General features: G+C 35.7%; 1 protein-coding gene across 13 annotated transcripts in view; it reads left to right on the forward strand.

The window, feature by feature from the left end:
- pyd (zonula occludens-like protein polychaetoid) overlaps window positions 1–26,071 on the forward strand; it is a 98,248-nt gene that overhangs the window by 32,599 nt on the left and 39,578 nt on the right. For 7 of the 13 annotated variants that reach the window (XR_015273046.1, XR_015273047.1, XR_015273048.1 and 4 more), the window contains exons 2-3: window positions 7,748–7,826; window positions 23,775–24,294. Coding sequence is in view for 5 of the 13 variants with exons in the window: in XM_086838926.1 (XP_086695052.1) it covers window positions 7,748–7,826; window positions 23,775–24,294 (599 nt within the window). In the remaining 8 variants the exon portion in view is untranslated. Of the gene's footprint in view, window positions 1–7,747; window positions 7,827–21,152; window positions 21,269–23,101; window positions 23,691–23,774; window positions 24,295–24,882; window positions 24,968–26,071 lie in introns of those variants that run through there. The other 6 variants (XR_015273049.1, XM_086838928.1, XR_015273052.1 and 3 more) reach the window with 4 other exon arrangements.

A 26,071-nucleotide genomic window follows, 5' to 3' on the forward strand; every position in this document is an offset into this window, starting at 1 on the left:
CCTCCCTTTTCCCTTAGCTTTTCCCCCTTTTCCCCTGGTTTTTCCCCTCCTTCAAATGCACTCACTCGGTTGAGTGCATTTGCGACTCAGTCAAATTTCATTCCAACTAAACCCACGCCACGAGAAGGATGTCCTCAAAATAAGAACGAAATGCTTATGGGACAGTTGTCTTCTTTTATTATTTATTTATTTTTTACTTCTGTCTCAATTCTGCATAAATTCAATTCTGCTTAATGGCTGGCCCAGTTCTTTGGACTTAAAATTCGATTGAAAATATGAAAAGCCAACATAAAATAAAAACAAGAAAGGAAGTTTAATTCGGCACGCCTTGCAGATTGAAATTCGATCACTAGGAATTAATACAATATAAATTTTATATATTTATATTAAAAAACAATAAAGTAATACCTGCTTTCATTCCGTGACTGTTTTGCATTTTCCTCTATTTTTAACAATCTTATGTATGGCAGCTATATGATACAGTAGTCCGATAAAATTGTACACAAAGTTATAGATTAATATATAGTGGCTATATATTAAATTTTTTGAAAATTTGTTGAAAACTGGGAATGTTATATTTCGTTTTTCTTAAAATTTTTCGATTGTTTCTATGGCAGCTATATATAAGTATATATGTATATAGTCCACCGATTAGCGATGCTCCGACTTATATACTAGTAAAAATATATAGAAGAATAACTTAATAGTTTCATTCAAGTAGCTTGATCTTTGTTCCATAACAAATCTCGCACATGTGTGAATATGATTCCCAACTGGTCAAGTCTCAGAAATGTGTTGTTACAAAAGTTGCAAGTCATTGTTTATTAGTGTTCAAATTAGCAACTGATCATACATTCTCATTGGTCATAGATACTTACGGATCATAATCACTTGATGGTCATAGGTACTTACTGATCAGAGTTACTTAATGTTCATTGATACTTACTGGTCAGAGTTACTTAATGTTCATTGATACTTACTGATCAGAGTTACTTACTGCTCATAGTTACTTATTGATTATAGTTAAATTAAATAGCTCGCTGCTCCTCTCTGCCTCTCCCCCTCTCACTCTATGTTAATCGCTCAATGTTAATCTCTAGAGGCAACTGCTCTCTCCCACACTCACTTTCTCTGCTCTTCTCTGCTCTGCTCTTCTCTGCTCTGCTCTGCTCTGCTCTGCTCGGGGACTATAAATAGAGGTGCTGAGGTCGCGCGCGCCTCAGTCTGTCCTAGGGGTACCTAGTGTTAACATCTCAAGTGATAGTGATAGTGATCAACCTTCGATCCCAAAAATATGACGTGGCCAATACATGTGGATGACTAGGAAGAAACTCACTTTGGATGAAGTCACCATTCTTGGTCAATGTAAACAATGACGAAAGAGAATAGCCACGTGTCCTTTACGGCGGTAAGTCTTAACCGTGACATTTATATTATGTATGAAGAAGCTGTAGGTGGGATTAGGCCTAGTTCTAGACTTTATATTCCAATTTATTTCCTTATTGCCATGGTCCCCTTTACATACTTAGAAACTTACTAATACTTTTCAATACTTTAGATACTTACTGATTATAGTTACTTACTGAGCATAGTTACTTACTGTTCAGAGTTACTTACTGGTCATAGATACTTAGTTCAGAATTATTTACTGGTCATAGATACTTACTGTTCATAGTTAATCATCATATCATATGGTTCCCAACTAGTTCTAACATTCCCGGAATGAAGCGACTGCTGCCGGCCAAGTCTCGGTAATGTGTTGTGTTACAAAAGTTGCAAGTCATTGTTTATTAGTGTTCAAATTAGTAACTGATCATACAAACTTACTTGTCATAGATACTTACTGATCAGAGTTACCTCATGTTCATTGATACCTACTGATCATAGTTACTTACTGGTCTTAGGTACTTAGTTCAGAGTTATTTACTGGTCATAGATACTTACTGTTCATAGTTAATCATCATATCATATGATTCCCAAATGGTTCTACTATCCCCGGAACGAAGTGACTGCTGCCGGCCAAGTCTCGGTAATGTGTTGTGTTACAAAAGTTGCAAGTCATTGTTTATTAGTGTTCAAATTAGTAACTGATCATACAAACTTACTGGTCATAGATACTTACTGATCAGAGTTACCTCATGTTCATTGATACCTACTGATCATAGTTACTTACTGGTCTTAGGTACTTGCTGTTCAGAGTTACTTATAGATTATAGTTACTTAATGCTCATTGATAGTTACTGATAGTAGTAACTTAATGTTGAAAGATATTTACTTACTTTATAGGGTGATGAATACTTCACTGCCTTGCGAACTTCTGACTGAAATTATAATACCCTGCTAGGGTATAAGAACGATTGCGTGTTCATATTGCAGATTAGCAAAAATGTGAATTAAATGCTTTTGGGCAATTTTAGCATAAAATTTTGTGAGCTATGCAATTATTTGATGTATTTCATTGTAAAACATAAATTTTGTTAATAAAATTAAAACCGGATGTGGGTTTTATATTACCATGCTGATACATATGAAATGAATTAACTTGATTCCATTTCAAAATTTCCGGTTACTGCAAGTTAGGTTAAAAATAATTAATATCCAAACGGAAACCGATATGTTACAGATTTGTATTTAAAATGTGTTAAATGGGCGGTACAATTAAGTTAATTACAGATTATATCGGCTATTTTAGGCTCTTAATTTCGGTTTAAAAATTACTAAGACCTTAAAGGTATACGATTTCGTTTCCTTTTTTTATATTACGCAGAAAATGTTACAGTCATCAGTCCCACACACACACACAACCTCAGATTAAAGCTCAAGCTCAATTTGTTTATAATTTATTATGCGTACCTCTATATAGTATATATTTATTTTTAATTTCAGTATATGGTTTTTTGTTGTTTTTGAGTCTCTCTTCAAAATTATATGCCTACAAATATGGAAGTGCCATCGAATTAATCGCCACTTTGCGTTTGAGTTTTTGTTTTCGTTTTCGATGTGGAAGATCCCATAATGGATTTCCTAGGCCTAGAGAGGTCTACTGACCTTCGGTTTATTGCCAACTATAAATAGAGATTCAAGAAATCGGCATTGTCATTCACGCAGATCTAGAAGAGATACAAATACAACCCGACAGTTTGCCAGCTCATTCATAATTTCATTCAATTTTTGTTTGGTTTTTTCTCCCCCGCCGCTCGTTACTTTGATGAGTTGCCGCACTTGAGCGCACTTCAACGTTGACTTTTGATGTATTTTTTGTGCGTTTTTTTCTATTTGGATTGTACTTGAAAAAGTGCTACAACACTCGAACACTTCCAGGCCAAAAGACGGAACAGAATCCCCCGCCACCAACAAAATATAAGAAATGTAAAAAAATAATGAAATGAGACAAGAAATTGAATCTAATGCTAATAAAATTGATTAACATGACGCAGATTGATGACTGTCAGGGCCAAGTTTGTCAAGCATTGAGTACACAATGAATATTGTTGTCTGTATTTTATAGTACACTCTAAATAAATGTTAAAGAAAGATATTCTGCATATATTTTAATTAGACTTTAACTATATTGGTACTTGAATGCCCTAAAATATTATATAAATAATGGAAAGAATATTATAATTCCACTGAAAAATACCACTAAGTTGAGTCAAATATATTTAAATATATTTCTCTGTGCATGTATCAACAGACTTATTTCAATTGTCAGTCAACAACACACATCGATTTGTACTTCCCATGCGTAATCCCCTATTTTTTTTTTTTGTTAATATATTTTCGGTGGCACAACCATCTGACATTGCAACACTTTTGGTCGCCGAGGTTTTAATCTCTGTGAAATTTTATGTTAAGCCTGGGATCAAAATTAAACTTTGACTGACAACCAAGCGGCGGCAACGGGTCATTATTTCATTGATAAATCGCCGAAGCGTGCGTTTTTTCGTTATTAAAAAAATATTTACATAGCGCAACCTCCAAGCATCGCTTTAATTATCCCAAAAGTTATGGGGAAAAATGTTTGATGTCAAGCGATTTTCCATGCATCGACATTCCACACATATTTTGTGGCATTGCTTTTTGGCATATTAATGGGATAATTATGCTTTTGGTAATATATTTAATTGCAGTATTTGATTAATCACTTTAAAGTGATTTCTTTTCACAGTTTAACAAATAATTGTAAACTTTACACTCTGCATAAAAAACTTCCTTGGCTAGTAATTTGATGTCTGATTTATATATCTTATATTGCATATATTGCAAAAAAAATATTCCCACACCAATTTAATTCCCACATGCATAACCCCAAGTCCCCATATCATATATCACACGCACTTAATCCCTACTTTCATTTTCGTTTCTCTTTATCTCTCACTTCAGTCTTCAGATGTTACACAATGTTTTTTAATTGAAAATCAGGCAAATAAATTCCATTTGAATCGCCTTAGCCTCTTGAAAGAAAAATACTCAAAATTATGTCACTTGCGGCTTTTCTCTGAGCCCTAAACACTGCAATTGTTGTAAAATAAAGTGTGCAACATAACGAATGGGACTGAGATATATGTGTATATACATTTCTTTGGACAATTGTCTGGGGTAACTTGATACTTGGGGTAAAATTGTCGCGACAATTGTTAGTTCGTTTTTTTTTCAATTTCATTTTGACTGAAACTGGTAGCTGAAAAACTCTTTTTGGGGGGCGAAATTGTTGTGAGGGGTTTGAAGGCAAAGTGGTTTTATATTTGACTTTTTGCCGTTTCATATTTCCCACTTTTGGTGTCGCATCGTTTAGCCTTTAATGCCATATTCGTTATTGGCTGCCAATTGTGTTTAATTTGTTAAACAAAATTTATGATAATTGTTGGAGGCGCTTCTCTCCTAATTTTTCTTTACTCTTACATAAACTCTTTCCCACGGTGATTTATTTACACTTTTTTCACTTGCAGTAATTGTAAACTTCTTTGTCTATTTGTATACATTTTTTTGCTTTGTGCAACCACCGCAACTATTCCGCTATTTGTCTTTTTCTGGTTTGGAAAAAATATTTTGCATATTTTATCGGACATCATCCGTCACGTTGCAGGAGTTGGGAAAAAGTGCTCGGCGATTAAATGAAGAAGACACTGCCACCGATCCCCTTAATTTGTCACCCGGCATGAGGTGTCTGGTGGCATGTTCTGGGTTCTCAATTACCTGACGCCCATAAAACCGTTCATGTAAGAGAGATCCAACGACCAGACAGGCCGGGGAGCTATTAAAACCACAAATTGCCGTAACTTGGCTAAGATATTTCCGTTTCCGCCTTGGACCTATGCCGCCGCATCATTTATCTTTTTTTGTGTGATTCCTCTTGGGCTACTGCTGTTTTTTTCTTTAAAATTTTTTTCACTATTTCTTTTTCTATATTCTAACATTAATCTATGTTTCTTTTTCTTTTGCGGTTTGATTTGCATTCACTTGAGGAATGGAATTTCTGGGTGCTTTGTAAGAGGAAATTACTGGCAAGTTTGAGGCTCGAGGAGAAGTTCATTGTTTGCTTAAGTTTCGTTTTTATTAACACCTAGAGTGGGCCCCAACCGCAGAAATAGTTCTTTCTAGCCGAATTAAATGTTAACTGTTTGTTACTTGTCTTAAGATGATGGTCTTGGATTACTTGGGATTAAGACCTACTTTGAAGACAAGAATAATGTGAGATCTATCTTTAAATGTGTGTCCTGACAAATGCTTTTTAATTGCAGGTTTATTCAAGACCTCTATTCTAAGTTGGAATTTTATTTATTGTTAAATAGGTAAAGGCCAAAAGGAAGAATTACAGTTTCTAATAAATAAAGAAGTGTAAATGACAGATCATTGCTTGTACTCCTAGTATTATTTTGCTTGCAGCACTGCATTTACTGATCGTAACCTTTTAGAACATAATTCCAGGCCTATCCTATAAAAGTGCCAAAGACAGCCTCTGGTTAAATGCAAAACACTGTTTTGCCACACATTTTGGCCGGTAGAGAAGAGTATCCTTATCTTGAATGGGCTATTTACAAGTATCTGAATGCAACCCCATCCGGGTGAAGTCCCTAGACTAAACCTAGACCCTATTTAGCTACAAAGTTGTTCAGTTGCTTCTGGCATTGCATAAATTTTGCAGTTGCTGCCGTGGGAAGTTCTGTGATGATTTTCTCACGCATGTCTCTAGGACATGCACGAGTGAGCTGCTCCGGAGATGGAGTTCTCTTGGAGCTTAATTTGTGAACTATTTTTCATGAGTTTATTTTCAGGGATCCTCTGCTACCCTAGACTCGTTCCCCATCCCAATTAGCATTCTGCTTGGGAACACCATATTTCAAAAGGAGGGAGAAGAGTGGTGGGGCTGCAACAACAGCAAATTGCAACAGGTTCAAAAACTAATTTGCATGCATAAAATCGCACACCGAGTTCAGCTGACTTGACTTGTCTCTAGAGTATGGTGTCTGGTGTCTATTGGTTGGAGTTCTTGGCCAGAGTTTGAGTGTAGTCGCTTTAGACACGATCGAGGCCCAGTCACTTATGCCAGGGAAAACTTGTCTAAAACCGTATCAACAGCTGGCTTTAGATTGAGCCCAGCCTCAATCCGTTTGTTTACAATTCGCGTGTTCGCGTTGCCATTGTCTGGCAATGCGGTTGGTCTTTATTCTTGGATCTATATAGTCTCTATCTGAACACTCCGCGCTCCCTTTGTGCCGCATTTTTCAATTGAACTTGAAGTGTCTGTCTTGAATTGACGCTCCCCTGACTTCAAAGACCAAAAAGAGACTTGCCTAGATTTGGACAAGTCGCTGTTAAAGCTTTTTGGTAAATACAGTGCGTTTCAGGGTGATGTAACTTATAAGATGGGAATTGAAGATCACCAAATATAAAGTATAATGAAATATCAAATATAAAGTTACTTTTCTATAAATTAACCTAATTCCATATATATGTTCTTATATCTCTGAGACTTAGTGTACAAATTGCCAACTTGTCTGTTAAAGTCATTAGACAGTTAACCCCTTTCGGTGATACTCTCACAGAAAACCCAGCTCAAAAAACAATGAATTAGATGAATAATACTGTTGATCTATACAATCTGATTGGTTTTTAGGGTAACCATTGTTCGCTTTCAATTGTACATTATATTTACCTTGCCGTGTTTATGTTTCATATTTATTCTTTTGCGCCTTATGTGAAGCTATCACTTTGATCTCGATCTCACTCACTCACTCACTTTGGTGGGGATATAGAAAAGTGTCTGTCAGGGTCTCTTTATAGCGATATACGTATAATGTCTACTCCATCCGATCTTTTATGGCTCCCCGTGTGTGTTCGGTGTTGATTGACATTTGGCCGGCATTTGAAGTGATCTATATGTATCGCTCAGCTGTGGCTGCTGTCTCATAAATCATGCCACGAACAACGATTTATATGTCTGCAAAATCTGTATATATACATATATATTCAACATCCAACATGTGATTCTAAGGTTAAACGGGATTACTTGTACACCTTTTTCTTTTCGAGTTTGAGTTTTGAGTGCGTGAGTTTTGTTCCATTGCAGTTCTTGTTTTATGCCACGCTAATTATAATTTATGTTGGCCGTGTTGGAGTTGACATGTGTTTACCATTTTGCCGTGAATGAAGCTCATAAATTGAATGTATCTACAATGTATGCATTGGCAAAGGTGTTTCCAGTAATATGTAAACTAATTATAAACTTTTTATTTTCCTGCTACAGATGCTGCCAATTTGGATGAGGAATGTCTCAGTGCGGAAAAGATACAAAAGGAAATCGAAACGATCGATTACATTGACAAGTAAGTTGAATTCAAATGGATTTATTTTACAAAGAAATGAATTACTATGTCGGTGGAGTCTACAATTACCAAATCCCCAGACTTTTGTTGTGCAATTTTTTCCCCGGTTTTCCGTTTCTGTGTTGTTGTTAACGCCCTTCGAATAAATTTATTCGTCAATTGCTGGGTTCGAATTAAACTTGTTGCAATTTCGCGAATAAACCATAATTGTTAACTAATCTCAGTTGCACTTTGAGTTGCTTTGGCTGCTGCATTTACCAGACTTACCAGACTGATGCTGTGGCAATGTCTATTTCAAATTGTGCAAATTGTGTATACGACACGTTGACCAATCCTCAAAATTGACAAAACACAGCGACGACAGTTGGGTGTTATTAACGCTGTTTCGTTTGATTGCTCTACAATTTTGCCGATTGTTTGATGAAACTTTAATGAGCAATCGAATGTGGAAATTTACAACGAGTTTTGTTTTTCTGAAAGTTTATAGGTGGGGTCAAGGAGTATGTTATTTTCAAGGGTTGAGAGAAATATTAAGGAATTTATCTCTTTTCAAGCAATAAATTAGGAAGTTTCTAGAATGTTTGAAAGTCTTTTTAACATGTTTTGAAAATATATTAAAATATTTTAACATATTTCTTGTACATATATACTGGTATCTGGTAAATGTTATAAACATATACAAGTATTAAAATATATTTAATGTATGTTTTCTAGATTATCAATGGTATCTGGGAAGTATGAGGAATATTCTTCTCTAAATGAATTTAGCAACAAATAACTTATTAATTAGAAATATTATTTCTTTATTAATTTATAAAAATGTCCCATCAGTTCTTTATTTACACCATTCCACTTGTAATGTGTTAGGGCATAACCCAGTTAACTTTACTAAAATCACATCTCATTTTGGACCAGTTCGATTATATTGAAACAAGCTCAAAGTGTGAATTATGCAGCCATAGTTTTTTTGCTCGTATTTTATGTTCATCTTAATTATTTTATTGCCTGCGGTCATGAGCGAGCATTTTAACCATTTGCGGACTGCAATTGAGCGACAGCTCCGACCACAAATGCAGCCACTTTGAGGAGATGCCGGGGAGATTCAGATCGTCCAAGTTGTTACCATTTATATGGCCAATGAACACGGGCAAGTTTCTGCAGAAGTAGTGTGTTTTTTTTTCTTTCTGTTTTCGTTTTTTTTCTCTCCAGATGTTGCGCAATATTTAATTCACTTAAACAGCCGCCAAAATTGGTTGGTGTGGCGAGATTTTCTTGATTTTTTTTTGCTCTTTTTTGCTCAGTTGCTGTAGCAACTTGTTAAGTTTTTTCTCCGTTTTTTCTTAACTGTCCCGAGATCATGTTGTTTTACGGGCGGTGGCGGCCTGTCCAATCGTCAATGTGTTTAATACATAATTTCCTTATCGTTGCGGGATTTTCTCGTTTCGGCTCTTTTATTTTTCTTTTTTTGCACTATTGCTTGGTTAACTTTTGATATGTTGTCGAGATTTGATTTCTTGAAGTTTAATGACTTAAAATAATTATGATATTCAGGCAGGTAGCCATAGGCGCAGCCAGCTTGAGTTGTTGTTTGATATTGATGTCGTTTGGGGGTACAACACTTTTTTGGTTTCTGGTTTCCAATCGATGCAACATCAGAAACAAGTTCCCATGTCTTTCCACTTCTTCGGCGACTTCTTCTTAATTAACTTCCCATACGGTATCCATTTCACTACCGAGATTGAAGGTCCAACAGTGGAAGTGGCCTGGGAAGAGCCAATAAAAAGCAAGGAGATCGAAGACAAATGATCTCAAAAGAAAATGTAAAAAAATAAACGTTTTAGCAATAATGAAGTTTTATTGAAAACCTGTGAGAAATTCATTGAATCATCTTTTTGATTTCTCTTGTGTGAAAAATATATAGAGGGGAAATGCAAAATGGGACGTAACTGGAAATAAAAGCAAACTTCATTAAATTATTAAAGAATTATTGTAAAAATCAAACTCATTAAAAGTCTTACAGATATATTTATGATTTAATATGGAAAAGTATTATAAACAAGAAAGGAAACTAACTTCTCAAAGCCGTATTGCAGCTTGCAATTTTACTATTGAATCGAATCAGAAGTCGTAGAACTAAGTCTAAAATATTCACATTCTTTGAATCGATATTTTTAAATGACAATTTTGTTGGTCAAAAACTAAAAAGTTGCAAAACTAAGCCTAAAAAGCACTACATTTATTTTGAAAGTTTTCCTATGATCGTTTTTATTCGGTTAATAAATCTGCATACTCAATTTATGAAATAAAAAATATTAAATTTTTTGTCAATGATGTAACCCCTTCTACAATTTTAAAAAAATTTCAAAAATTTGTTTTTTTAACCGGACATGGCTAGATTGATTCGGCTGTTGATGCAGATCAAGAATATTTATGATTTATAGTGTCGGAAATGGCTCTTTAACTGCTGTTCAAGCTTTTGACTAAAATTATAATACCCTGGAAGGGTAAATCTATGAATAACTTCAAGAGCAGCAACACCCTAAATTTTTGTTTAAAATCCCTTATATTTTTGTAAAGAAAAACATCTAACATTTTTATTTATCAAAGATAAACATAAAAAATAAACAGTAAACTTTAGTTACACCTTTTGCGGAGGAGGCGTTACATTTTGCTTGGCCATAAACAAATTTTGGGCCAAACCCTAAAATGTTATCCATCGGCATCAGTCGGTGTTCCCATTGTGATTTTTGCCTTGGCGTAGGTTAAAAGTCATCGCGACCACTTAACCATAAATTAAATCATCATCATTAGCGTGACTCTGGTCCATAATTAGAATATTATCTTGCCGGGCTAATCAAATGCATTTGAATTTAGATAAATAAACAAATTGAGCGAACGGGCCAGTCACTTTGGACTCCTACAACTTAATGAGGCAACTTCATCGTATAAATTAGTATAAATTCGTATAAATTCGAGACGTAAATGTATCGCGGGAGGCAATACTTTCTTTTGGGATAAGTTTCACTTTCCACTCGAAAAATCAAAGACCTTTTTTTCAGCAGCTTAACAAAGAGAGGAAAAAAAGAAGTCAATACAAAATAAACTGGTTCAGCTATGCAAATGAAGTTCAACAAACGCACGACTCCAACTGGCAATTTGTCGCCTCAACGAAACGCACTTAAATTAGCATATATGCGATGTGTATATATAAAAAAAAAAACATCGAAATATTCACAAAAAACGTGCGAATATCGAAGCCAGTTTAAATCGAAATTTGATTACGACATTTTCCTATGCGAAATGTGCGAATAAAAATCAAAAGGAAAACTTTCACTCGTCATTTTTAATTGCCGTTTTCGGTTGTTTTTATTATTTTTTATGGGTTTCTTTAAGCTAGTGTCAGAAGGGGAGGAGTCGAAAGGATGGCTGCTGTTATATGGGGGTTTTCCTCAAATTAAATGTTATTGAGCTTTTTCGCGATTTTCCGTTCGTTCGTTGATTTTCGGTCTGAGTGAAAGACTCTGGCAGATTATAGCTCGAGCATAAAGGCAATTGCCACTTGTGGCATGCCAATGCGTTTGATGAACTTTTCATTGAGGAGGAAAAACGTGTAGTAACCATAGACTCCGTGGACCCTGCTGGTGGCATATCATTACACGATGTTACCTGGGAGAGACGGCGCTGAAACAGGTGTAACCAGTGACCGAACCGATCGCCTATTACGTGACGTCTTGATGGGAGACTCTGAACAGACACGGATTATAATAACAATAACAATAGCAAATAGCAGACGGCGGACAGCGAAATAGCAACAATAAAGCGCCAGCCCAGCATCTAATGCCATCCAAGAGAAGTTTGTTTTAGCTGCCGCTGGCTAAAGTCAAGTTTAAATACCAAAAGGTTGCCACCAATTGGGTTTTTTAGCATAACAAAAGCCAAGCCACAACAAATGAGAAACACAAACAACAACAAATAAAACAGCAAATCGAATCGACAACGAAACAATAAATTCGTTTTAAAAACAGCTCTCGAAATGGTTCAGGGTAAAGGGCAGAGCTGGGTTCAGTCAAACAATTAGTTAAATATTTGTCAGGAATATTTAGCAGCAGGTGTTTAAGCCAAATCAAGATGGTTCTCAAGCTTCTGTTGTCTTTAAACTTGGATTTTTTTTCATAAAATAATATATATCTTTATTTAGTTACTGATTATACTTACTGGTCATAGATACTTAATGATCAGAGTTACCTACTGGTCATAGGTAATCACTGATCAGAGTTACTTACTGATCATAGTTACTTAGTGTTCAGAGTTACTTACTGGTCATAGATACTTTAAGTTCATAGATAATCATCATATCATATAATTCCCAACTGGTTATAACATCCCCGGAGCGAAGTGACTTCTGCCGGCCAAGTCTCAGCAATGTGTTGTTACAAAAGTTGCAAGTCATTGTTTACTAGTGTTCAGAATTAGCAACTGATCATATATTCTACTGGTCATAGATACTTACGGATCATAATCACTTGATGGTCATAGATACTTACGGATCATAATCACTTGATGGTCATTGATACTTACTGATCAGAGTTACTTAATGTTCATTGATACTTACTGATCAGAGTTACTTACTGCTCATAGTTACTTATTGATTATAGTTAAATTAAATAGCTCGCTGTTCCTCTCTGCCTCTCCTCCTCTCACTCTATGTTAATCGCTCAATGTTAATGTCTAGAGGCAACTGCTCTCTCCCACACTCACTTTCTCTTGCTCTGCTCTTCTCTGCTCTGCTTCTCTGCTCTGCTCGGGGACTATAAATAGAGGTGCTGAGGTCGCGCGCGCCTCAGTCTGTCCTAGGGGTACCTAGTGTTAACATCTCAAGTGATAGTGATAGTGATCCCCCTTCGATCCCAAAAATATGACGTGGCCAATACATGTGGATGACTAGGAAGAAACTCACTTTGGATGAAGTCACCATTCTTGGTCAATGTAAACAATGATGAAAGAGAATAGCCACGTGTCCTTTACGGCGGTAAGTCTTAACCGTGACATTTATATTATGTATGAAGAAGCTGTAGGTGGGATTAGGCCTAGTTCTAGACTTTATATTCCAATTTATTTCCTTATTGCCATGGTCCCCTTTACATACTTAGAAGCTTACTAATACTTTTCAATACTTTAGATATTACTGAGCATAGTTACTTACTGAGCAGAGTTACTTACTGTTCAGAGTTACTTACTGGTCATAGATACTTAGTTCAAAGTTAGTAACTGATGATACATACTTACTGGTCATAGATACTTACGGTCGTTGTTACTTAGTGTTCAGTTACTTATTGGTCATAGATACTTAATGCTCAGAGTTACTAACTGCTCATGATTACTTAATGATCATAGTTACTTAAGCTTCATTGATACTTATTGATTATAGTTAATTACTGCTCATAGTTACTTAATGATACTACTATATATACTTTATATGGTCGGAGATGACTCCTTCACTGCGTTGAAAACTTCTGACTGAAATTGTAGTACCCTTCAAGGGTATAAAAGATGATTAATAATTGACATTTAAATAAATAAACTTTATAATTAGTTTAATAAAGAACGCCTTGTGTTATCGATCCTTTTCAAAAAAGTCTTAACTGTTTATTTTATATATTAAAAGATAATCATCGCTGATCCATCAAAGTAAAATCTCCGGCCAAGATACTATTGCAATCTATGCAAATCAGAGAACTCAACTGCCTCAAGTCCCTAAACGAAAAGGTAAACAAAAGATTTTCCCAAATGAAGAGAGACAAAGAAACAAGTTTGTCGCCTAAGTCTTTTGTTTTCTCATGCAACCGAAACGAGACACCCGTAAGAGACAATAAATCTATTTATAATGATAAATTAATATGTGAAATAAAAACAATCACGTTATTGTCTATGAGCGGATCGGTGGTAGTAGGGAGCAGAAGGAGGGACCGAGGGGAGGGCAGCATTTAGCGCTCTAATTAAACATTTTTTCCCTTATCGGATTTATTATTGCCCAACATCATCCGGCTACGCCTGAAATGCAATCAGAGAGCCGAAAAGCAAATATTTTATGGTTTTTTAATGGATGATGGAAAATGGTTTTAAAACGCAGCCGGTGCCGTGTGCCTTGCACAATTTGTGGGCGTTTTGCCACAGACTCTGATTTATATATATATATTTTCTTACTTAAAGATATATATAAGATCTTTTGTGGCTCAGACCACCTACAAATATTATGAGCCATTATTAAATGCAGCCGTTTTTATTGGAACGCGGACAACAAGTCGAAATTGCGAAATCATTTTTATGTTATTTTTATTTTTTTATGAAGTTTTTATTTTCGTGTATTCTATGCACACCTTGGCGCAAAACGCTTTCACAACAATAAAAGAGAGAAAAAATAAAAAGAAAAACGTTTATGGCCTGCGGGGGCATATGGCACGAGCCTTGGCCAAGTTGAAATGCAAAAACCGAATGAGAGACAAGTAAATTAAGAGGTGGAGCCCGCGCGGTGGTGCTGCCTTCTTAGGTGGTGTCGGCGTTATGTTTCGCAACTTGTTAATGGAAAACGAAATGGATACACAAGGAAATGGTTTAAGCCAAAAAGGGGTACATCATTTAGGTCCATCCTTATTGTTGTCGGACTAAATTAGAATTATTGTGAGAATATTCATTCACTTTTGTTTGCTGAACCTAATTTGGGCTGGACTTTCACCTTGAGAAATATTAGATTTATAATTAAAGATTTTGTGTGAGTAGGAAATTAGCATAGATGAAAGGTTTACGGTATGAATTTTTCATGAAGTCGAGGTTTTTCAACAACTTTTCTCTTAATTTAAACATTTTACATTTATTTTTGATTATATTTTATAACCGTTAATTCTGCCTTTTTGCAGTCTTCTGTATATAGTATATATTTTTAATTAAAAATTTTGGTACCTCAAGCTCACTTGACACATAAATTGCTAGCTCTTGATTATGCAGATTGCCAAGTACAAATTTTTTTTACCTTTATATTTTCTGGCATTACCGTTAGGGCCAAGACAGGCGCCAGTGGAAATGAAATGAAGTAAAAGTTAAAATTCAGTGAACGTCGCTCATATGTGAAATTAGCATAGGCAAAGAGGACAAAAGGGTAAACCAACGTGAGCGTCATGAAATCAGGGAAATATATATATGTTTAGAAGGGGGCAATGCCAGACAATAAAACATAACTATAAACTGTTTGGCCATATAGCTGTTGTTGAGCTTAGCATGCAACCAACGATCATCATCCCAAGACTAAGCCTAAGCCCAGACGTTTCTTCCCTCTCCCAACCCGGGGGCTATGAGATGGAAACAAACTTGCACGACAGCTGTTGGCGTTGGTCTGACAACCATCCGGAACGGTGAGGAGGGAACCAAGGAGAAATGTTAGAGGAGTACCATGAGGCCAGGACAGGACTTGGGACGGACTTTTGCCAGAGAGCCAGTCAGCCATCCAGCTGAAAACGACAGATAAACAAGTTGGACTGCCAGCCTTTTCTTTTCCACTGCCAGTGCTGCAGTTTCTCCTGCAGTTTTTAACTCTTATTCCATGCGATTTATATGCCAAAGACGTGCAAATTTTGAACCAGTTTTATAAACAAAGCCCGGTTAACAGGCCATAAACAAAAGCGTCTCCCCGAAGAGAGTTTTTCGTGAGTTATGGCGAAATTTGTATGCCTTGCACCCGTCAACAATTGACTACTGCCTTGACTATATTATAGCTTTGTCGAGGGTCTTATTTATCGGGGGATAGGTCCTAGGCATGCTCCATGTTGATCCAGGATATAGTAATTACAACAGATTGATGGGACAGCTTAAAGAAGGGGTTCTTAAAGGTTTTGGTAGGATTTCAAGGTAGCTTAACTTCTAGGATTTATGCATATGATCTTGAAATAACTTTTTAGTATAATAAAATTACAAAGAAATACTTTTACCAGCATCTCTGATATAAACTTCTTGTAAAGCCTTGTTTTTTCCAGTATTTAAAAAGCTGGAACTTAGTTAAACTCTACTGCATTAGCTCATGACCAAGTCAGTCCCAGACTCGGTAAAAAAACAGGATTAACTCCCAGTTGAATGAGTCATGCTCCAGCAAATCTGCAGAATATGCCAAGTCCCCAGCTGGGTCACTCGCTCAAAAGATAAATTGGCAACACGCGTCGCAGATGGCTCTGCAGATCCCGATCCCGATTCCCTGTTCCCTGTTCCGATCCCCTTACCAAAGAACACTCTCTTTCTGGCCAAGTTCCCGGATCCCGCAACCAGTCACAGATTGCGGCAGCTGTTCATGATTTAGTTGCAAGGCTTGGCTTGCGTTCACTAATTGGTGTCTCTGCCACAGCTCTCTAATTGTCCAAGGATTGATTAGCTTTCCACATAAAAATGGGGCAGAGTGGTAAAAGGATTCGTCTCGAGGCCAATGGTAATAATAGATCCAATTTGCTGGCCACTGGGTTTTGGATTTCGTTTCGGTTTCCTCACTAGTTTTGGCCATTGGCTAAATTCGTGATGTCGAAGAAAAGAAATCGATTCTCCTCCACTTTATGACTCAATCAATCCTTTTGGCCAATTGCAATTTGCCAACTACACCCCGAAAATCACAACGCAATTGTAGTTTGAGAGTTGTAGTCTTATTGGCCTTAAGCAAATTAGTGCAACCTTTTTTTTGTGTGTGCTTTGAATTAGTTTCATGTTCTGTTTTGGGGCTATAATTTGCTTAAATTATCTGCAAATTTTCGTGAATTTTGCCTTTTTTTTGGGTGGGGTCAGTTTCTCATTTTTTTTCTTTACAGGAATCGAACATGTGTCAATCACTTTGAACGCTTTGCGTGACCAATGTTTTCAACACCTTTCAAGTTGGCTTTTGCTTTTTCGCTTTTTGATTGTTTTTTTAATATTCCTGTTTAATTTGTTTTTTTGCGGACTGGTGTTTGAAACGTTTATGTGATGTGTTAATCCTAAACAGAATTAGTAAATAAATATGAAAAATTATGCATACACTAAAAATACATTAGAAACTTGTTTTCATCTCTCAGATGGATTGCAGTTTAGTCATTATAACATGAAATAAAGCCTTGAGTATTTGTTGTGGCCTTAATGTGCTGAAATTATGAGTAGTTAAGAAAATGTTGGATCTTGCAAATAATAATGATTTTTTGCTAAGAACAAAAATATCATCATGTTAAAATACAAATATTTTAAAGAATTTTAATTATTTTTTACATACTTTATGAGCTTGAAACTAAATTAATAAATTATGATATTAAGCCATAAGACTTCATTATAGTTTCTTCGTGTTGAAAATATAATTACCATAATCCAAGTATTATAATTACTTCACAATCCACAGTGGGTTTTGGCCCCATTTCCACTACGATTTTCACACACTTCCTCCCATAATTATCCCGTAAATCAAAAAGGCGTTCGTGAACATATGAGAGTGAGAGTCAATTACAGTAAAACCGGAATTGGATCCCAAGTCCTCGACGGGTGGCCCTCAAAATGACGTACAGCCTTTCATCAAAAAAAGCTCTTTAAAATCGGTGAACCCCCTGCAGGCAGGGCCTTTACCCTTTTACTTTATTTTTGTGAAATCAATACCAGCATTTAGTCACGAAAGTGATCACTCTTCTCATATTAATGAGATTTTTGTTAATGTGAATGGGAAAGCAAATATAATCAGTTGAAAATTTCCAAGAATTATCTCCATAATGAGTTATAATTTTTCATATTTTGAAAACATTGTCTAACACAAGAAAACAAATAGAAACGGTTTTGCATTTTGGCCAAAAAACAAGTTAAGCTGTCTCGGCCCCCTCAAGATTTATGGCCTGCAATTAAACGCGCCAAAAGAAAAACCCAATTCAATTTTGTGTTATTTTTTGGCTCGTGTTTTGTCGTCTGTAATATTTATTTTTATTATTCTCCTGAACGGATGCCTCATTGTCTCCTAAATTATTTCCTCACCCAGCGGCAGCTGTCTAAAAGGGTTGCCAAGTTTTCCCTTGTACATTTTTGTTTGTTTTTCTTTGATTATTAGTTTTGTTTTTCTCTGTTATTTATAGTGACAGATGCAGGGCAAGAAAATGTTTGGCGCTGCCCCACCTCTTGACAACATTTCACCGAAGCTATTTTAAAGTTTTTGAAATCTTTTAGTGATATTTGTGGTATTTGGTTTGGAAAATGATTCCCAAGACATTTATATTGGAACTGATTTATGATTTGGGATGGTTATAGTATTTGACATTATTTATATTAAACAAATTTCTAGCACTTTAAACTTGATATAACTATTAGTTGAGATTATCTTGTATTTAGTTCTTTGTCTTGTCCAAAAGGAGATCAGTTTCTTGGGAACCAGTTGTATATGTATCAGCCTTCAGTCTTTCTCTTTCTTGAGGGGGTAATAAAACCAGTTTAAAGATCTTTGTATATGTACTCCACATTACAAATGTCCAACTCTCATTTCCATAATTAATTATCTCGGCCAGAGTAAAATTAAATTACGACGACCACGTGCCAGCATCTATCATGTGGAGCTGTCAGCGCCGCTTAATCGTACAATATCTGAGTCACATCACCTCTCTAGATACTTTACTTAAACTATAGATACTTTTTTCTTTAACAATTTCCTTTGTCTTTTAGTTTTTTGTTCACTGCATCTTTCCGAAGTCTCTGTCTCTCGCCATTTGAGTTAAGGGGTTAAAATCATTTGACATCTTGTGCATTGTAATTACACTTAACATAGCTCTCTCATAGTGCAATGACTGCGGCCTAGACTCGAAGTTTAATTCAATTAATCCCCAGAGTGACACTAATCGAATCGATTATACCCATTTTAAATTCCAGCCAGACGTAAGTTGCTTCGGGTCGGGAAAGGTAAATAATGTCAAGGGGTTTAAACTTTAAATATTATGATTAGAAGGGGAAGGCATTAACAATTCAAATCAATTTGGATTTAAAGTTTTTAATTTATTTATGAAAAGGTTTATTACGAAGCATTTTTACAGCAATTAAAATAACGTATTTAAAAGTATTTAACTTACTGCTTACAGTAATTGTTTTATCCAATTTATTAGAATTTGAAATCCCTAAAATGTATCTTAAGTCAGCTTACAAGATTTTGTAAATGCGTCCTAATATATTTTATGTTAATCTTTTCTTCTGTGAGATATTTTTAAACAACAATATTTATCTCAACTCTGTCCCGAAAATATTTATCCGTGATTTATTAAACTCTCTCAGCTGCATTTATTTATAGCACGAATTCTCCTCGATCTGTTATCTTAAAGATCTACTTCTCTCGCCCCTGCTGCAGTGCTTTAATTAATTCTCCGCCATTCGCAACCCACATGCACCTACATAAACATACATAAACATGAATATATATAAATATATATAGTCTTAGCAATCGATTCCATTCCATTTGGTTCCATTTGCTGCCTGCCTGCATTGTTAATTTAATGCTCGAAGGCAATTGGACTTAAGTTCCATGTGGCAAGCACGCCCGTTTTAGAACTGATTTAATTGCAATTGTGCGGCCAGCAGCAGCGGACATGCAATTGTTATCAACAAAATAAAATAAAAACACACCCTCGGGACAAACGGAAAATGCGGGCTAATCCACAGCCAAGCTTAATTAACAAGTGTAATTGATAGAGCTTCGCCAGGAATTAGGGTTACACCCTCCTGCACTTCTTCCGTATTTTATTAATCACTCCAATTGCACGAAAACTTCTCAGACAGATGTCAATAAAAACCGCAGACATGACACACATTTTCCGACATGGAAAATGGGGGAAAAATAAATGCGTGACAAGTGAAAATGTTGCGTTTCTTGGCGGCACCCCAGCGGAAAATACTTGATCCATGTTTATTTTTAATAACACCAATAACAACAGGAACAATTTAAGTTTTTTTTTTTCTCAAAAGTCACGGCAATTTAAAGCTGCACTGAAAGTAATTCATAACTTTACATTCTATCAGGGTATTAAAATATGAAATGTTATATTAAGTATTAAACATTTCGTATAGATTTTTCAACAACTTAGAGAAACATTTGTTTAGAAACTGTTATAGACAAGATTAATCTCCGTATCAAATGAAGTATTATTCTTTAGATTTATTTAATTTAATTTAATTTTTTTCTCTGTACTGAAAGAGAAAGAAAGTTGCAGATGGAGAACAAGAGAGAGGGACTAATTTTTAAGCGTCTGGCATTTATTTTGCATGACATTTCACACACGCACACATATATATTTTAAAATATATGGGCACTTGGGTGTTGCACCTCGTTATCCAGGGGAATTGTCTCCACTGAGAACGATTTTGAGAATCTTTTGAGGTATTACAATTTTGAATGCTAGAAATATTAAATCAGAAGAAAAATGTAAGAGGGTTTCTAAATATCTCGAAAGTATCCTAAGTTTAGTCAGATGGTTGAAACGCATTGAAGGAATCATTTGCGACCCTAGTAATTATATCTATTCTTGCCCGGAATCAACAGCCAAATCGATCTAGCGATGTCTGGTCGAAAAATAAAGTTTTTTAAATTTTCAAAAAATTGCAACATTTGACAAGGGGTTTCATAGTTACAATTTTCAAAAATTGGCAAAAATTATGATTTTTTAAAATTTTCAAATTAAGTATGCAGATTTATTAACATAATAAAAACTAACATAAGAAAGCTTTCCGAATAGAAATTCAATGATTTTTGGTTTAGTTAAGAGATTTTTCACTTTGATTGTCGGAAAAATTGTCATATAAAAATAATGATTAATATCGATTCAAAAATTGTAAATATTAATCAAAATGCATTTTTATAAATACATTTTTATTTCCACATTGAATATTAATAACATTTTTTATACATTTTATAAGTTGTTAAACCTTTAAAAATATATTTAACAATATATTTCACAGATATTTCATAGGTAGAAAACTTTCAAATAAATAATAGCATTTCTGAGGGTATTTCCATAGTCGATGATATTAGCTTCCTGCCTGTTTGTCTTCCCTTTGTCTGCTACTTTTCGTTGATTCTTTTATTTTGGTCCCCAAATATTAAGCAATTTAAGTTAAACACAATGTTTGTTCTTATTTGGCGCACTCTCCTCTGTTTAGCGTCTCTTTCTCTCTCTCTCTCTGATACCTTCATCGTCGTTCTCTCTCACTTTTCTCAATATTTTTGGACGCTTTTCGAGACAAACTGAGAGGGTTGTATTTGTTGTTGTGTCTGCTCCCACGGCGGCTACAAAAATTTCTGTGGTTCTATTCGAAATCAGTTCGAAAATTTCCGGCGGTCAGCACATTTACTTTGAACATCGCGGCATTTGTTGAAAAACCAAATTCTTTTCATTTATGTGAACTTTTCCTCCGGATCGTGCTTTTGTGTGTGTGTCAGTGTTTGTTAATAAAAAAATAGTAAATAATATAGTACCAGAAAATTGGCATATGGTTTTGACATGACTGGGAAATATTACTGACCCAATCAAAGTATTTATAGAATGATTGATGAGCAAGGCTGTGCGACTTGTGAGAGTCTTTTATAAATGGAAATAAAAAAGCAAACATAAAATCTAACAGAATAAATAAAATTTAAGGGGAAATTCAATGAATAATAAAGGTTTTTGATATAAATATGTATAATGCAGAGTTTATCTAATGAATATAAAGTGTTTGTAAATGAAATGTACTAAAAGCCAACAAAAATGTATGTGATTATTAAAGGAAAAATAGAAAATAAATCATCAAACTAAAAAAAATCAATATATAATAATACATTTAATGAAAAGTATCAAAATCGCGCCATACTTTAAATAAAAGATATAACAAATAATAAACAAACAAATAAAAGTAATCCCTTTGAATGAAACCATCAACTTTATATCGTAATAATTAATTTCCATTTCCCTTTATGGAAATGAGTTGTCGAAAGTCCCCCTTTTCTTGCTCTGATTTCTTTTATGGGGAAATCCTTTTTCCTCTGCCATTATATTGGCGCCCATTTAGCAATCATAAATAACACATCTTTCAAGTTCACCTCTTCCGGATGTGCCCCCCCCCATTTCACATTAATCAAGTTTCATTGCGCCAATAAGAAATTCTATGCGGTAAACAGGAAAATAATTGCAACAATAAAATAAATATAAACACAACTGCAACCCGAATCCGTTGTAATCTTCATATCCGGCTTGTCGCCGCCGTCTGCAAATTCTGCAGATGAACAGACGGTACCACATTCCCCCCATCAGGGATCACTTTTTTGCAGCATCATTATAATGGAGAGTCTTTTTTTAAAGAGCTGCTGGGGAGTTACACGAAGGGATATATAAATACATACATATATATATATAAACATATGTATTTATTTACTTTGTTTCCTGGGAGAAGTGCGGGTTAAGGGGGAGAGCTTCACTCCTACTTACGTGTTTGACATTTTAATTGCATTGTTGATGGACTCAACTGTTGACACTTTCGTTTTTCGCCGCATGAATCTTTAATGAGCATTTAAGTTGCAAATTTTCCAGCCTTGCGGGTTTAAAGGGTTTCAAGGGGTTAATGGGGGTTGGAAAGGGAAAATTTACAGACAATTTTATTTAAAGGGAAAGATGCAAATTAACAATAATTAAAAGAGCTGATTAAACAAAAGGAGCAATTAAATTCGTAAATAATTTAAACCGTTAAAGTTAAACAGTTAAACAACTAATGGTATTGATAGAAAAAGCATATTTACAAATATGAAATGAATAGAAAAATCATATTTACAAATATAAATACTTTCAAGAAACAATTTTTCCTACAAAAATAAGATATATAAAGCACGTAACACTATATTTCTTCCATAAGATTCCTTCTCTAATTTTCCCTTTAACCAAACTTATAATTACAACTGGAAAATGACCTCAAAATGTTCCCACTGATTTTCATTGTTCCACCTGAAAGAAAATTGTCTGTGAAGGGAAAGGAAGACCAAGTCAAAAAAAAAATATATATATATTTTAACTAGACCAAATATGACCGTCTTCCGTTCAACACCTCATTAGGGCGACTTTCCGGACTGAGGACCGAAAACGACTTTTAATTGTGCCCACTGGACATACACAGCGGCTCCTTACCGACATCCCTCTCCCCTATTTTCCTCTGGTTTTCCACGATATGTCCGGAGGGTGAACATGATAAATGCTTTGGCCTCTGTCTAATGTTCTCCTCCTGCCACTACAATATTTAAGCCACAGCCGAGTGGAGCAATTAAGTGCCCCAGACACTCTAAAATTGTCGTTTAACATTTGTCAGGGCGGGGAAGAAATAAAATGCAAGAAAAATTAAATAAAAAACAACAAGTTGTGCGGACTAATTAAATAATTGAAACAAGTTTACGTGGGAGCCGCAATGACAGAGAATTAAATTAAAGTGCAAAATCAGATAAAAGCTAAAAACATACTGTGAAATGTCGCAATTCGATAATACCTGCTATACGGTGCCTGAGGCTTCCACGGATGACGATGATGGTGTGGAGGATCTGGGCAGTAATGCTACCCTGGGGAATAAGGATCACTCTGACTGCACCGTAGATTCGGATGCAACGACCACAACTTCCTCCTTGGAGCGTCACATATATCGGAATCATTTTCGGTGCAGCAGAAGCTATGGTCCCCAGAGGGTCTCCATGCCCCTGCTGAGATCCAGTAGATCCAGGGAGATGACCCCGCAGCTGGGAATGTACCACGAGGGACCGGATAGGGATCCGCAATGGGGTTACTTTGTGCCCCTCTCACCCAACTGTTTCTTTAGTCCTCCGATGCAGAGGAGGAGGTATAGGTGCGATCATAGGTCATAATTTTAATTTAAATATAGTTTTGTTAATGCTTATTACTTACCTCTTAATTTTCCGTATTCTTCCAGGGAAAAGGAAAACGATCGCAATCGTCGAGCTGTGAGTTATGGCGGCGATATTGCCTCTTCGCCTCAGTCGGCCACCATGCCACGTGCTGCTCCGCGTCGCGTGGCCTTGATGAAGGAGCCACCACCCCCACCGCCACCCAAGCCGCAGCTGACATCCAAATCCTCTGCAGACTCCATGTCCTGTTTGGCCAGTAAATATCCTCAATCTGAGTACAATCTCATCCAGAAGATTGACTCGAATAGCACGCTGACAGCTCCGGCACAATATCAGCCGCAGAATTTTTATGCCAACACTGGAACTATATCCTCTACGAATGGCTATGGATCACTGCTGTGCCACACAAGCTCCACGGCCAGTCCACTGGCTGTACGGAAGCGGGACAAGTTGCTCCATCGATTCAGTGATGCCGCCACTCTGGGCAGGAAGCTCAAGAAAAAGAAGAACACGAATCGCACCTGTAGATCCATGACGGAGGCCATTGAGATGCTGGCCGATCCTGTAATCGAGGATGAGTTTTTCGTGAGTACTTTTATTTGATTTATTTTGGGTATGAAGATCTTTTGTAACTTAGGACCATTATCTGCTTGACTTTCACGATAGACTTCCTTGTCAAAGAATATTTATATCTTTTCGAGTTTCAAGATCTCCATTCTTATCTAAATTAGAAAGACATAGTAATCGAATTTCAAAGGTTATCATATGATATAATAGACCATCAACTTAAAATTCTTTAAAAAAAAATCTTAAGAACTTAAAAACTAGTATACCTTAAAGGTAAAGCTAATGTAGCTTTACTCGGTTTAAAGTAATTTTTAATTACTGAGAAACCTTTTCTTTTGATGGTTTCCCCTACACATCTTCATCCCCTCCCACAATTTCCACTTTTAGGGGGTGTATTTGTTTGGCTTAGGCCCCCGTCTGACCCATTCCCCCCTGGAACCCCCATTTCGACTCATTTCCCACCGACTCTGCTCACACACACTCACTGGGAGCTTTATCGCAATCGCTTTTGTTCTTGTATTCCTCTGCAGCTGGAAGTGTGTTATCCATTGGAATAAAATACTCGTGTCTGGTTGATAGGCTCTTCAAATTCATTGGATTTATTTCAGTTTAGTTTGCGTCTGCAGTTCAACGCGTTTCGAACGAGAAAAAGTCTCACCCAAAAAACTAACCGATATTCGTAGGCGGAAGTGTAAGAGAGACAAATCTTTATAAAGATAAGGTGGAGTGAATAGGAAGTTGACAGCTTGAAATGGAGAAGGGCTCTTAGATCGAGTGGAGTGTGTTGGGAGTGATATTTTCAAAGTTGGAAAAGTTGAATATGCTAATAAAGAAATCAAGGGGATTGGAGTTAATGATATCAACACTTTTTTTTAGGCATTTATCTTGACTTGAAATTAATGTTTAGGATGTAAATTCAATTAATTTCAATTTTTAAGAACCCAAGTAAATATTTAAAGAAATATTCTATTTTATACCCTTCCAGGGTATTTTTATTATAGTCAGAAGCTTGTAAATCTATGTAGGAGTAATTTCCGACCCTATAAATCATAAATATTCTTGATCAGCATCAAAAGATGAGTCGATCAAAATTTTATTTTATTTATTTTATTTTATTTATTTTATTTTATTTTATTTTTTTTTTTCAAACCCTTTTTTTCAAACCCTATAAATCATAAATATTCTTGATCAGCATCAAAAGATGAGTCGATCAAAATTTTATTTTATTTATTTTATTTTATTTTTTTTTTTCAAACTTGTGAAAATCCTAACAGATTAAATGTTTAATCTGATAATTTCCTCTTCTTAACCTTTAAAATTCCAATTGCTGCCATTTTCTAACCCCTTTCCAATCTAACCTTGAAGTCATATCCAAGCTGAACTCAATTCAGAATCCAAAATAAGAAGCATAATATCCAACAAAAAAAGGGGCGTAAATCCCACCACAGTTCATTACACTGAACATTCATTGACCCAATCGTCGTCAAGTTGCCTCGAAATTTGCAAATCGAATTGGAATTGGTATTGGGGTCAGCGGCAAAACAAACAGAATACCGCTCTAAGCCACAATTATTTGCCAAATCAGGCTTTAATTAACCAACTCAGAGTTGACAGATTAGCATAGAATTTCGGTTTGAGCCCTTCTTCTGCTTGTCCAAACCATTCTCATATGACAGGAAGACAACGAATGTGTCTAACAAAACAAGTGACTCGAAAACTGTGTCAATACTTTGCGTTCGGAAAACAATTTACCTCGAAAGGTGAACCGTGGAGGTGGCTCGAACCCGTCCGGCTA

This window comes from Drosophila serrata, unplaced genomic scaffold (genome assembly GCF_035046125.1).
Source record: "Drosophila serrata isolate PLE 108 unplaced genomic scaffold, ASM3504612v1 contig_360, whole genome shotgun sequence".
NCBI classification, from domain to species: domain Eukaryota; kingdom Metazoa; phylum Arthropoda; class Insecta; order Diptera; family Drosophilidae; genus Drosophila; species Drosophila serrata.